At 37.2% G+C, this 15,362-nt stretch overlaps 2 protein-coding genes across 2 annotated transcripts in view; both read right to left on the bottom strand.

The window, feature by feature from the left end:
- Positions 1-1,229: 1,229 nt before the first annotated feature.
- Positions 1,230-5,247, bottom strand: hebp2 (heme binding protein 2). Its single transcript, XM_079830507.1, has 5 exons — positions 5,062-5,247; positions 4,549-4,643; positions 4,211-4,346; positions 3,636-3,816; positions 1,230-3,386 (listed from the first exon to the last, which is right to left on the bottom strand). The coding sequence occupies exons 2-5, from the start codon at positions 4,621-4,623 to the stop codon at positions 3,206-3,208; spliced, it is 573 nt and encodes a 190-aa protein (XP_079686633.1). The 5' UTR covers positions 4,624-4,643; positions 5,062-5,247; the 3' UTR covers positions 1,230-3,205.
- A 130-nt stretch (positions 5,248-5,377) lies between these two features.
- Positions 5,378-15,362, bottom strand: part of kif25 (kinesin family member 25) — a 44,632-nt gene continuing 34,647 nt past the window's right edge. Inside the window, exons 10-15 of the mRNA XM_079830506.1 lie at positions 10,875-11,018; positions 10,583-10,759; positions 9,662-9,816; positions 8,491-8,739; positions 8,137-8,292; positions 5,378-5,989 (exon numbers count right to left, since the gene is read on the bottom strand). Coding sequence (XP_079686632.1) covers positions 5,838-5,989; positions 8,137-8,292; positions 8,491-8,739; positions 9,662-9,816; positions 10,583-10,759; positions 10,875-11,018 — 1,033 coding nt within the window. The 3' untranslated portion in view covers positions 5,378-5,837. The remainder of the gene's footprint in view (positions 5,990-8,136; positions 8,293-8,490; positions 8,740-9,661; positions 9,817-10,582; positions 10,760-10,874; positions 11,019-15,362) is intronic.

Raw genomic sequence — 15,362 nt, 5'->3', positions numbered from 1 at the left:
TACAAAGAATGGTGTGAAAATGGAAAAACATCCAGTATGCGGCAGTCCTGTGGGCGAAAATGCCTTGTTGATGCTAGAGGTCAGAGGAGAATGGGCCGACTGATTCAAGCTGATAGAAGAGCAACTTTGACTGAAATAACCAATCGTTACAACCGAGGTATGCAGCAAAGCATTTGTGAAGCCACAACACGCACAACCTTGAGGCGGATGGGCTACAACAGCAGAAGACCCCTCCGGGGACCACTCATCTCCACTACAAATAGGAAAAAGAGGCTACAATTTGCACGAGCTCACCAAAATTGGACAGTTGAAGACTGGAAAAATGTTGCCTGGTCTGATGATTCTCGATTTCTGTTGAGACATTCAGATGGTAGAGTCAGAATTTGGCGTAAACAGAATGAGAACATGGATCCATCATGCCTTGTTACCACTGTGCAGGCTGGTGGTGGTGGTGTAATGGTGTGGGGGATGTTTTCTTGGCACACTTAAGGCCCCTTAGTGCCAATTGGGCACCGTTTAAATGCCACAGCCTACCTGAGCATTGTTTCTGACCATGTCCATCCCTTTATGACCACCATGTACCCATCCTCTGATGGCTTCTTCCAGCAGGATAATGCACCATGTCACAAAGCTTGAATCATTTCAAATTGGTTTCTAGCACATGACAATGAGTTCACTGTACTAAAATGGCCCCCACAGTAACCAGATCTCAACCCAATAGAGCATCTTTGGGATATGGTGGAACGGGAGCTTCGTGCCCTGGATGTGCATCCCACAAATCTCCATCAACTGCAAGATGCTATCCTATCAATATGGGCCAACATTTCTAAAGAATGCTTTCAGCACCTTGTTGAATCAATGCCACATCGAATTAAGGAAGTTCTGAAGGCGAAAGGGGGTCAAACACAGTATTAGTATGGTGTTCCTAATAATCCTTTAGGTGAGTGTATATTGCATTTACCATAGATTTGTGGATTAAGTTAGTTAATTGTCATGGGGCCCAAACACAAAGCTTACATCCACCACAACCTGAAATATAATATTGCATTAGTTAGATACATTTCAGAAAAATAACTACTTGTGTTATTACATTAAGAGGAACATTATCCCATAAACTATGCAGAAATTTTTAATGAGTGATTAGAATTTTGTACATATTTTTAAAAAAAGTTATGAGGTGGTGGAAATGACTGGGTGTTGTGGAAATGACAATGAATGGACGTCCATGTAGAAAAACAGAAAACATTTATTTGAAACCCATTTAACATATCATTAGTCATTAGTCTGTTTGGTTCCATAAACAGATGAACAGTTACAGTCTTACTGTAAACAACTTTAACCACAAATAGTCACATGAAAAAATGTAAGTTACGCATAAATTGTAATTGTAACATTATAATTGGTTAGATGAACACTGTTTTGAATTTTGGAATACTTAAAAAACACCTAAACTTTAGTCATGTCAATGCATTGTAACATGAACTATAAAGCATCTTGAGCATGCACACGCTGTTTGTGAGTTAGTTTGGTATTGGACAATTCTAATCGGTCTCTTAGATGAACACTGTTCTGAAGAGAACATTTAAAAGACACCTTAAACTATACCATATCAATTATCATATAACATGAACTGTAAAGCACCTAGATCAAAATACTCAATTTGGGTAAAAAAATCTATTTATTTACAAACTCATTTGATGTTACACCATGTTTGGAAAATACATACAATAAAAATATTTTCATTTCAAGCAATATTTACCTTGAGTTTTCTTCTCCAAGTTGCTGAAGAAATTTAAATCTCCTCCATGTCACACATGTGCTGTGATGTCATTGTTCATCTCCATAGAGACTATCCAAACAATCTTTCAAAAAAACTTTTTAAAGGGAGTCGGGACATTACAGCGTTGTGGTGGAAATGACGGCAATACGGTGGGACAACTACATTTTGTATATAAAATCACAATAGTTGTCTGACCTTAAAAACCTCAATTATGTTTTGATTCTTTTACTGATACTTTATTCAGTCATATAAAAAGAAAATAGATAAATATTTTTGATACACTTCTTTTTCATTATTGAAGATCAGAAGTCTGGGTGTGGGACAAGCACAAAACAGCAATATTTGCATGATGTTTAAAAAGGTGAAACAATCATTATAGACTACCGGTAAAAAGTTCCTAAAGTACTTTCATTGTAAATTTAACTATGAAAGTGTGATTTTTTCAAAATTAAATGTTTTTTTTTTTTTTTATAAAATATGACCAAAGGACATGAAAGTGCCCATAGTCTAAGAATTGCCCACATACGTCATTCGCACAATGAACAGGAAAAATTGACCTCTTTCAACGTGGCAAAGCTCTGAGTAAAACATACAAAAAAAAGTCTGATAAAATAGTGTATAATCTTAGTAAATCCTAGGACGCCGCCTCCCCTCCCTTCCTTCGTTTTGTTTTTTATTATGTAGGCCTATAACAGTTTATACCATTTTATAAAATTATTCTGTACGCTAGTCTATTTGTATTCGTTTTCACCAATGATTTTCTGTTTGAATATACTATATTTAAAACCCTAAACATAACCGTTGATAACAGTTCACATTTTTGACTAATTTGTTTCAACAAGTCCCTATATTCTGCTTTAATACTGGTTTCATACGCGCAGCGCCAAATCACACCAAATTAATGTTCTTCCGCAAGATGTACCGTTTTATTGTTGAACCACTAGAGGGCCAAAGGTTACAATATGTACCAGTGATTTAAAGACAATTCAAACTAGTGTCAATTTATTACACAGGTATTCCCTTCGATTTTTAGATGTAATATAAACAGCTCAAAATACAGATGATATTATGTATTCAGATATCACAACAATAAAATTGTTTCGATTCAGTCAGGTCTTGCAGGCCTTGCACCTTTACACAAGCATTACATGAGTGCTTTGATACATTATTAATGACAAAAACAGTTAATCAAAAACTACATTATCTCAACATTGATTTCATAATTAATTGTAGGTATTTCAAGTGTTTATGTTGCTGTAAAATATATTGGTCCGATATACAATCAGCACAGTGTTACATTCTCATATAAAAACATTCAGGCACTTGCATGTACATGGTAAACAAAAGCACCTACATAACTATCGTTAAGTTCAAACAAACAATTGACCTCCTCTTCATTCGGATCACACTTGATCCTCAGGCTTTTTATTCGTCATCTTTGATCAGCCACACCTCATTCCTGCGGTTGGTTAGTTTGAAGGGGCTGTCATATCCCGATCTGTAGAACGGGGCCTCTTTGAATTTCATCCCATCCCTCTTGAGGCTCTCCATCAGTTTCAGAAGCTCCTCACGGCTGCTATCGCTGTTAGTAAAGCCTCCATACGTCCTGCAAAACAAGGCCAAGCTCGTTTTTAAACTAAAGAACAGTCTGCTGAATATTTTTGTGGAAATCATAATACATATTTTTCAGGATTCTGCATAGAAAGTTCAAAAGAACATATTTTGCGACATGTTTTTACTGACATTTTTGATCAATTAAATGCCATCTCTGAGTAAAAGTTCATTCAAACCAAACATACTGACCCCAACATTTTTAACGGTAGAGTTGCTCAATTTAAAAGACACAAACATGTACCTCACAAACAGCGTGACCTCCTTTCGGTTCTCTATGAAAACATCTGTGTCGGTGGGTTTGGGTGGATCAGCCTGATGTTCCTCAGGGATGAAGAAGGACACAGTGAAGGTGCTTTCACATGCGGGTCCGGCCCCAGGTTCAATCATACAGCTCACTGGTGCCGTCATCTCCACCTTACACTCTGATACATGACGGTACAGGACAGGCGCTCAGATAAAGCCGAAATCAAAGGTCTTTCTTTAATTAAAAGTTGCAGGAACATGCACTGATCTCAATACGCCAAAGTTATTTTGCAGGTACAATCTCACCTGGTGAATTATTAACAGAGTTTAATCCGCGGGAACAACCTGGCACATGATTTTTACTTTTATTATAAAAGGCATCTTTGGGATTTATTGCGGTCACAGGAAAAACAAAACTTTTTGGCTTTATGCATGAGGAGATTTCTCACCCATATGTGCTTATACTATTTAGTGTATCTGTTGTGTAATGAAATCGCAATCACAGGGCTGACATAAGGAATGCATCTAATCTTACATGAAAATATGAGTTTCTACAGGTACATGAAGACTTACTTTTTTCATTACTGCCCTGAATGTATTTGAAGAGTCTTCTGAAGCCTGTGCTTAAGGCCGGGTCCTGCTCCATGCCAGTCACAGCTGTGCTCACCCAGTTTGTTTCGTGGTAAGTGCGGACCTCATAGTCTTCACCCTGAAAAACATCACTTCATCAGACATGACTCGTAACATTACAACAGCTTCAATATAAAACATGAGCACACATCAAAAACAAAATGCAAGCCTTATCTCTGCAAATAAGCAATACGTAAATATTAACAAATCTAAAGTTTGTCTTAAAGTTAAGCCTGGATGATTTCTGGGGAAATGACTTTGAATTTGAGTAATGTACTAACCTTACTCTGTTGAGCAGTGAATTTTGGGTGCTGGAGTCCAGAGGAAAAAAAGGTTTGACCGATGGCTTTAAGCATCTTGTCTTTCAACTGTAATGCTGTGCAAAATTTAAAATGGGGAAATAGTTACAAACAATTAAATGAGTGGGAATGTCATGCCCAGTAGACCAACGTTTGGACGTTATTAGAGGGTTTTATACTTCGCTGTCCATATTAACATGACAGGGCTAACAATAATGTAAAGTTATTCTAGGAAATATTTAAATGTTAAATACAGGTTTAGCCAGTTACTTAAAGATTTATATAAAATACACAGAGAAACTTTGTTTGTAAAGATGACCATTTCGCGCATGTCCGGTAAGTTAGCAGTAATGTTTTACCTTCATACACCCCTTTAATCGAAAATGCATTATGGGTGGAATATGGGCCATTTTTACATTAAGATGACTGTCCAAAAGTTGCGCTAAAGTCCTCCTACTACTATATTATAGTATAATAAAATATATATAAACTCACCAGTCCGCCGTGGAGCGATAAAACGCAGAAAATGAGTGGAAATCCAAAGAAGATCGAGTGCAGTATATGGTCAACCGTCTCGACGGGCGTTAGATAAGATACAGTTCTGAGTGCTATGTAACACAATCTAGGCTTAAGTAACGCTTACACTACAACTTCCGTGTTTTCATGTTACATCACTTGCATGAGAAGTTTCTGATTGGTTGTGACGAATATGTAAATAAAGTCACGCCCAAGCAACGCAACACTACTCTGGGGAAGAAACATTACATCACCCCTTGTAACAATGTGACAAGTCATCGAAAGCAAATGACATAAGTAAGGTTTTTTTTACTTTACATTTTATTAACTCTAAAGCATTTCATATGAATATAAATAAACAGTTATACATTGGAAAGGCATCAAGTTACCTTGCAGTAAACTAGAGTCAGGTTGCAAACACCATTACTTCAAAGCCATTCATTTTTCATCACATCAAAACTTTAGCACAAACTAATGGATAATTACAGACACACTTAATCTGAAGTATTCCACTCACAAAACACCTGTAAACATATTTTTCAGAGGAATATCCCCAAAGTGCATGATCAACCAAAGAGATGCGTAGCCCATCCAAAGCTTAAAATACTAGAATTACTTCGTAAACAATACTAACAAGTATAAGCAACCAATTTAAGTTAAAGTACATTTCAACATGAACTGCTGAGCACCAATCAAAATGCATGCAAGTAAAAATACACAAGCAGCTTTTTCCTATCAAATGGAGCTCCTGTGGGTCACTTCGTCTTCAGAGTCGTGTTCTTCCTGTGTGGTGGCTCTCTCTGGACCTGTCTGGCTCTGGCACCAAAGCCAAGGGACTGAAGAGATTCACTGAGGAAGCGTTGAGTAGGCGATACACACAGCATTATAAGAAGCTTAGCATCCCCTCCTGTGCCAGAAAGGAGACACGAATAAGGCCAAAAGGATGGTCAGGAGAGGTTTGGGAGAGTAGAAAGAAGAATGCAGGCAGGCCCTGTTTATGACAGTTATTATTGTGGTCATGTTCTAACTTGACTGGTTGAACTGGTTTTACCTGTGGCTCAAATAAAAGCAAAGGAAACTTGCACACTATACAAGAAAAAAAAAGTCCCAACAAAATATTTACAGTAAGTGTAAAAAAAAAAGGAAAAAGTACTACACAATCTCTCCAGTAAGTGTAAAAACATTGCCACTGTGTGAGATAAAATATTTTTCATTTAATTGAATATAATTGAATTAGCTACAGAGCTAAATTACTTCTGCAGTCCATCCACAGGCAGGCAAAAAGGAACATATGGCACAATTAGGACATTAGTCGATAAATAGTCAAGTCAAGTCACCTTCATTTATATAGCGCTTTTCACAATATAGATTGTTTCAAAGCAGCTTACAGGAAATTAATGGAAGAGAGATTGTTTTGGCTGTACATTTTTATTTATATATATATATATATATATATATATATATATATATATATATATATATATATATATATATATATATATATATATATATATATATATATATTAGTATAAAAATACATTGCAAATAATAATATTAAGTAAGTTGCACTGACAAATTACATTACATTTCCAGATTACATACATATAAAAATTTAATGAAAAATTATCAATAATGTAACAGGGGCCAGTTAGTTTATGCACTACTAATTATTTTTGCATTGCACCTTTAAACTTAGTTGAAGCTTAACTCTACACTTAAACCCAAAATTTACGAAAGCCTCCAATCAGTAGTTACGGTTGGAATAAAATAGCAGACTGACTGAACTGCATCAATAAGCTCTTGTTTTACATGACAGACTTCAATTCTTTAGACATGATAATCCTAACATGAACACTTGCTTACATTTTAAGAGAGAATACATTATGTGAATAGATTACTTTGTTAGCAGCTTTTCAACACAAACCTGTCCAAAACCGCTGTGTGCTCGCCTGGATGCCAGCCAAACTAACTTAGCCCCGCCCACAATTCATATTCTGACTAGAATCCGAGTATGACGACGTCAAGCTAGCTGTGTGCATCTGTCCTATTAGTCCGTGTTGTGCATGTCAAATAAAATCAGTCATAATCAACAAATGTCATTTCCTATGTTTTTTTCGTTTCATGTAATTATTGATCCTTATTCATTTTGTTTCAAATCCTGAATGTTTCTGGATTTTATTCATATATAAAAGCACTTATGTTATCCATGATTAAGTATCATATTTAATGGAAACTTAATTTTTACCGTTAGAATAAAGGATAAACTGAAATTCATGGCATTTCTACAAAACTTCTACTCACGTGTTGGAAGGCTGCTATTGGATCATTGAGGGTAAACGTCATATTCTGCGCCTATGCATTACTTTACGGAAAGCTTACGACCTACTAGTTATGTTCTGCCTTAAGAACAAATGGTGCAACTGTAACAAACTAACAAACTAGCTAGTAGTTACTAAGCCTCTAGTGTGGACTTTATGTTCCAATTTAAGAAAGAACTTACGAACGGCTGGTGCAACCCTAGCCTGGCTCCGCCCTCCTACATACTTCCGCTCAATTAGCATTTTCCTTCAGTACTCCGTCTGGGATTGCGGTATATTCTCTGGTTTTCTCCGGTCAAATTTTAACCGGTCCAATCAGTGAACAGAGGGAGTGGCTGAGAACGATGATGTTGATGTTGTGCGCTAGTTTGAGATGACATACGTCATGACCAAACGTTAGCGATTGGTTATGGCAGATCCAGAGTGCCTCTGGGCAGATCCAATAGTTTTAAACTTTAACAGAGCACCCGCCTTCAAGGAAGTTAATGCTTGTCAATGGAGAGTGGCCAGACTCTCTGTACAAATTAAATGTACGAGAGTCTGGTAGGGCCAGGCTAGTGCAACCCTACCCAGATCACTAGGTGCTCAGTTTTTGTAAGTACAAATGTTGGGCTCATCTTGAGTCATATTTTGAGGAAGGAAGGAGTGAGGGAGGAGGGATGGATAGATGGATATTTTACAGACTAGTAGTGTGCATGTTCAAGTGACTTGTATTTCACAGTGAATGTGCTCTCACCTATGGCGTCCTGTAGCAGATGTGTTAGTTTGCTGTTGCGGTAGGGGACGTGAGGTCGTCGTTCGGCTAGAGCTCCCAGAACATCAGACAAAGCTGAGAGGCTGCGGTTTATACAGGAGCTTTCCCACAGAGCAGCACCGGTCACACCTGACATCCCTAAACACAGATAAACATTAGTGCTAAAAGACTATTCACATCTTTATTTACAAGGAGCACATGAATAAAATCTGCCCTAAGATTAAACACTTCATAAACCTTATCTAACGAGTCTGAATATGGTTGTTTTGTTTTATTGTAAAATGGCTTAACTAGTAACAACTCACTACTCAGAAACACAACTCTGTAACCTCTTACCCACACACTCGCTCCCAGCCAGGTCCACTAACTGCAGTTTGGTCTTGAGGGGGGTCTGTGTGATGCTGGGTCGGGGAGAGGGGCATGGTGAGTGACGGGGAGAGGGGCTTGGTGAGTGACAGGGGGAGTGGCATGGCGAAGAGGCGGGACTAGATGAGCGTGAAGAGGCGGCCCTGCGGCAGCGCGGGCTCCACCACTCCTTCTGAGACACCCTCTGGACGTCCTGTCTGGCATTCTGCAGCCTGCGAGCTGTAATATTAAGTCACGTCCATAAAAGTCCATAAATTATGAGTAAAACAAGTTTCTTCCAAGTGTATGGTAACAAAGTGCCTTTTAAGCAGGTCAGTTCACTCAGCAACAATCTCAGTAATGACTGTTCCAATAATATATATATATAAAGAGAGAGTGAGAGATAAAGAGATTTTAATATATTATTATTTACTATATATCAATATTATTTTAGTATCATTCAAGTTTTTTTTATATTTGACATTTGTTTTAAATGTCTATATAGTTTTTATTCATTTTTATTTCAGTTTTAGTTTAGTTATTTAAATTAGTACATTAAGTTAAAGTAAATGAAAACGAGAAATGTTTAAGTTAATTTAACGTTTATTTTAAAGCAAAACATTTATTATTTTTTTGTTTCAGTTAACTACAAAAACCCTGCTATATATTATATATAATGCATGCATGTTTAAGAATTAAAATAAAAAAACATATGATACCTCTATTAAAAAGGTGATTGGCTCTTTTAACTTTAGGGTGGGACTATGTACAGCCATCATATTGAGCGTTATAATTTGTCCCATTAATTCTTATATGATTATAGGTCTCCTGCCCATATGTCTCTGATGCTACACACGTAAATCCACTTTATGGCAACCTTTATGAGGTATTTCAGGGCTACTGTGAGAAACCTTTGGAGTGAGCACAGAGCTCTCTTTTCAGAGTACTGAGAAAGTGCTTGAGTGTGTGTTTGTGAAGATAACTAATGCAGTGGCTGTGTGAGAAAATGGAGTTAGACTGATCGTTTGCTTGTGCGACTTTAGATAATACGCTCGGTCTCACTTAACAGCCATAACCGCGTGTGCTGCAGATAGCGGCATATGGCTGGAGGGAACATCAAAACCAGTGAATTGGGGACTTGAAGAAACACTGTATATCATACCTAGAGCCAGCGCATCTGGGCTTTTGGAGGTGACTGTGAGAGTGACGATGAAATGAGATCTGGAAGAGTCCATGTGCACCAGGGTGGGACTGTGAGATCTTAGTTTCAACACAGAATTGATCAGCTGCATCACCTCTGCAGAGCTCCGCACCAACCTGACACACAAACACATGCAGACCTGTGATAGTCACATGCACATGGAGCTCAAAGTACAATGAAAAAGTAGGTTGAACAAACAAAAAAAATGCAGATGAGTACACTCAAGTGCAAAACACACAAAAAATGTAATGCACAAAAGGGAGCAAAATGTCTTAAACATCACATATTTAAATGTATTAAAAAACTACTGTAGATTTAATAGGCCAAAGAGTATTGTTCAAATTATCAACATGACATAGATTAAAAAGGAAAAATGCTTTGACATCATCAACATTATAATCCCTTATTAAAATCCCTAGTTTGTTAACTAAGGCCTAATCCTAGCTTAACCTAAGATCTGTCTGTGAAACCAGGCCTAAATGTCAAGAAACCTCAAAGAATATTTAGGTTAATGTTTCTGCTTATACTAATACATTTTTAACATTTACATGTTGTATAAATAATTTGTGTATTATGAACGAACAAACATAACAATGAACAGTAGTATATTTATAATAATTCAGAGTCACTTTAATGAATTTTTATTAATGTACAGTTGTTAGTTTATGATACTCATTGTGTTAACTAATTTAACCTTATTATAAACCTTGTTGATAAGTTGATCACTTATTTTATTATCCTAACTATGCACTATGCATGCATGGTTAGTTGAATTTGATTATTTAAACTGTCCATTGTATTTCATAAGGTTGTTAAAATGCAAATCTATTCAAGTTGAAAAGTGTGATATGTTATATCTTCATGCTGACTGCTGTGACTCACTCATATGTTAGGCAGGGCACCTCACTGGTGCCTGTGCTGGTGGTGATGACCTCTCTTTTCACCCCAACTGCCGCCCCATCTTCATCTCTGGCCAGCAGGTCCAGAACTTCATTATTATAGACCTCCACCACTGACATCTCAACCGTATGACTGTCGGCTGGCTTCTCAGAGATCAGCCTGTGACACATATCAATACAGGCAAACAGTCAGTCAGGTATCCTGCATGTAATAGTGTAGATGATTAAATAGTGATTTTAACTGTGCTGTGAGAGGGATGTGAGCTGAGGCTTACTTGAATAGCTCATTGGCTGCTTTTGGAATGATGCCCTGTTGAGAGTCCTGCACTGCAGCTGGGGGCCCCTCAGCCTGGGAGCCAATCATTGTGTGTGTCTTTCCACTGCCCGTCTGACCATATGCCATGATGCATACATTGTACCTGAAATTTAAGAGATTGATTGTATAAGTAATATAGTACTTACAAAGACTCTGTTTGACTTTATTGGCAGTGTTGTGCAAAAATTGCTGACCTACAAATCTCTGACTTGGGCTCGTTGTTCAATACAGGTTCAAGAGTTTTCTGTCTCATATTCTCAAATGTTTTCTTGAAACGACTTACTTTCGCTGGGTTGCAAGCCACTGTTTCCTTTCTTCTTGTTTCCTTTTATTTTTTATTTTTTTTATTGTTTTCTGTAATGCTATTATTTTGGAATAATGTACTTTTTAAACAGCACTATAACTTTTATTTGTGACTGTCTTTACACATGCACACTTACTCATATGGTAATATGGTAAAACAGATGCATATATTTAAGAAAAATTACATAAATATGTATATAGTATATCCATGCAAATATTGAATAAGTGTGTATTTATATGTACATAATAATTATTATATACAGTACACACACATTATGTAAACAAACTTTTATTTTGGATTAAAAAAATATATATATATATATACATTATATATATATATATATATATATATATATATATATATATATATATATATATATATATATATATATATATATATATATACATACATTATATATATATATATACATTATATATATATATATATATATACATTATATATATATATATACATTATATATATATATATATATATATATATATATATATATATATATATATATATATATATATATATATATATATATACACACACACTGCTGTTCAAAAGTTTTTGATCGAAAGGAATATTTAGAAGAAGCCTCTTATGCTCACCAGGGCTGCATTTATTTTATTAAAAATACAACAAAAAACAGTAATATTAGGAAATATCATTAAAATGTATCAACCTATTTGAATATATTTTAAAATGTAATTTATTTCTGTGATGCAAAGCTGAATTTTCAGCATCACTACTCCAGTCTTTAGTGTCACATGATCCATCAGAAATCATTCTAATATGCTGATTTGCTGCTCAAGAAACATTTATGATTATTATCAATGTAGAAAACAGTTGTATAAAAAAATGTTGGATTCTTTGATGAATAGAAAGTTCAAAAGAACAGCTTTTCTCTAAAATAGAAAGTGTTCAAAAGCTTTGGGTCAGTAAGAATTTTTTATTTAAAGGTCCCATGGCATTGCATTTTTCTATTATTTTATAATGTTTCCTGAGGTGTACTTATATTGTTAGTATGATTTTTACATCATAAAATGTCATAATTTAGAAATAAAAGGCATTTTTTTCAATACTGATGTTTGCCCTGTGGCTGAAGGCCCTGTTTCAAGAGGCGTGTCTGCTGTGAGACTTCAGTAAAAACGGCCCACTGTTGTGATTGGCTGACATCTTTGCATTTTAAATGAGCGGAGGGGGCGTGGTTTAACGAGGTCTACGACAAGGCACGACTCACGAGCAGGCACGAGCTGCTGCCAGAGAGACGGATGGACCTGAGTTCACTTCACTTCAGTTCTCAGCATGTCTCAGTTCAGTGAACTGTTGTAGTTACAGCATATACTTCAGGTTATTAGTCTATTTCTAGTCGGAGGGACTGTCACTCATGTCAGAAAGTTAGTAACTTTAGTAAATTATGGATCAGCGCTGACTGGAGACGCGAACCGTTTAGAACGATTCAGTCCGATTTGGTGAACTGATTCGGTTCACTAAAAAGAACCGGTTCAAAAGAATGATTCGTTCGCGAACCGGACATCACGGAGACGGAGCGATTGCTAACAAAGTTATTTATAGTAACTACTGAGTTATGAGAGCGCTGTCTGTCAGCGTGAGTTTATTGTGTTTGTATCTCAGAGTTCTGAATAAACACGAGTCCCAGTCACACCGAGTCCGTCTTCATCATTATTACCAACTTTGTAACACATGCAAAGTACCATTACAGCTGTCGAGATGAACGAGTTACGAGTAAGTGTTGAAAATAGCATTATTTTTAGAGATGTTCCTATCATATGAAAAGCGTCAGTGACGCGCATTGAGTACACAGTGCAAACAAAGACAAACAGTAGTGATGGCCAAATGAAGCGTTTCGAAGCATTATTGCTTTCTGATACAATTGTGTCGAAAATGGTTCATTACTCGAAGCTTCATTCAGATAGAAATTGCAGCACCATCTCCTGGTGAAGTAAATGTAATGCAACAAAGCCGACAACCATAAAATGCAAGTAGGCTTATATGTTAACGCCCCGTTTATTACGTGTTTACCGAGGCGATCAAAGCTGAAACGGTGTTAGTGCTGTGAAACTCATTTAGGTGAATTTTACAGATACTGATGAATTTCATGTGTTCACCTTGATAATAAAACATTAAGCATGATGTGTGTGTGTGTGTGTGTGTGTGTGTGTGTGTGTGTGTGTGTGTGTGTGTGTGTGTGTGTGTGTGTGTGTGTGTGTGTGTGTGTGTGTGTGTGTGTGTGTGTGTGTGTGTGTGTGTGTGTAATTATTTCTTTAGACAAGGACAGAAGATCAGACCAGCTTAAAAAAAGTTGGAAACATCACAGAAATTAAATTTAGCAGTCAGGTGGTTCACTACAGGAGTGAACCAGTGTGTTTGCTTCAGACGTCATCTTCACGTGATTAATGACGTAATGATACAAGCTCCGAAGCAGTGGTTTATTGCAAGGACCGTTTGAGTTTGAAGCAAGCTTCGGAGCGTCGGTGTCAGACGTAACATCACTACACAACAGCATTAATCGAATGTAATCCAGTTTATTGTGGGGAAAGCTGCCTAGCCCGGATACCCTCACGCTTACCCCCCTTCTGCTTAATCTCGCGCCGCGTAAGGCGCCTCCGCTGTGGGCCAGATGCAGTACTGGGGGTCGGGGATGTTGAAGGCCGACCGGCCAGTGCAGCCCGAGCTTCGGCGTGTGTGAGGTTTATCTCTAAAGATGTGGCTCTGCTGATGTTGAGCAGAAACGACTGTATGCACATTGTAGAACAGATAGACGCGATGAGGACGTACAAAAACACTGACTCACAAGATAGAAAACACGAAAACACCGTTCTGTCGGGAGAGAGAGAAGCCGCAGTGTGTGCACGAATAATACATAATTAGCTACACATAAGAAATCACTGATCACAGATCAGAAGGAACTGAAAAAAGACTTCGGTTTTCATTTGTACATCCAAACACTGAGAAACTGCCAGCGTTCACTCGTTCACAAGCAATGATCTCTCGAGCGCTTGCATGGGCGTGCCAGATTCTCTGAGTGGAGGAAAGGGAGGTAACCGCTCCTGCTTGGACGTCAAACCAGGAGACTTCAGGATTGGCTAGTCTGGCCTGTCATTTTCTCAAAGGCAGAGAAAGACAGCCAGAACTCGGGTTTACACCGATCAACATTTCTATCCACTTGGGGACAATATTCAGGCTAGGGGAACTCATATTAATGTTGAAAAACCTCATAAAATTTAAATTTCATGCCATGGGACCTTTAATTATTTTGGGAAAGAACTTAAAGGGTTAGTTCACCCAAAAATGAAAAAAAAATTCATTTATTACTCACCCTCATGCCGTTCCACCACCGTAAGACCTCAGTTCATCTTCGGAACACAAATGAAGACATTTTTGTTGAAATCTGAAGGCTCAGTGAGGCCTCCATAGGGAGCAAAGCAATTTACACTCTCAAGATCCATTAATGTACTAAAAACATATTTAAATCAGTCCATGTGAGTAGAGTGGTTCAATATTAATATTATAAAGTGACAATAATATTTTTGGTGCGCCAAAAACTAGATAACGACTTATAAAGATAACCGATTTCAAAACACTGCTGCATGAAGCTTCGGAGTGTATCGAATCAGCGAGTCAAATCATGATTCGGATCGCGTGTCAAACCACCAAACTGCTGAAATCACTTTACTTTGGTGCTCCGAACCCCTGAATCGACTCGCTGATTCGATACACTCCGAAGCTTCATGAAGCAGTGTTTTAAAATCGGTTATCACTTTATAAGTCGTTATTTAGTTTTTTTTGGTGCACCAAAAATATTATCGTCACTTTATACTATTAATATTGAACCACTGTACTCACATGAACTGCTTTAAATATGTGTTTAGTACATTAATGGATCTTGAGAGTGTAAATTGCTTTGCTCCCTATGGAGGCCTCACTGAGCAAAGATGAACGGAGGTCTTATGGGTGGAACAGCATGAGGGTGAGTAATAAATTACGTTATTTTCATTTTTGGGTGAACTTACCCTTTAAAGAAATTAATACATGTATTGATCAAAAGGGACAGTAAAGACATTTATAAAATTACAAAAGATTATATTTAGGGGCCAAGCACCGAAGGTGCGGAGG

The sequence above is a fragment of the Gobio gobio genome (assembly GCF_949357685.1).
Source record: "Gobio gobio genome assembly, chromosome: 12".
Lineage (NCBI taxonomy): Eukaryota > Metazoa > Chordata > Actinopteri > Cypriniformes > Gobionidae > Gobio > Gobio gobio.
This window is presented reverse-complemented; position numbering and strand designations above follow the sequence as displayed.

Bases quoted from the DNA above. Each gene is read 5' to 3' on its own strand.
- hebp2 (XM_079830507.1), bottom strand. From the start codon at position 4,623: ATGCTTAAAGCCATCGGTCAAACCTTTTTTTCCTCTGGACTCCAGCAC. The intron at 4,347-4,548 runs GTTAGTACATTA...GATGTTTTTCAG, and splicing joins TCACTGCTCAACAGAGTAAG to GGTGAAGACTATGAGGTCCG. The intron at 3,387-3,635 runs GTACATGTTTGT...CTTGTTTTGCAG, and splicing joins GAGGTCACGCTGTTTGTGAG to GACGTATGGAGGCTTTACTA.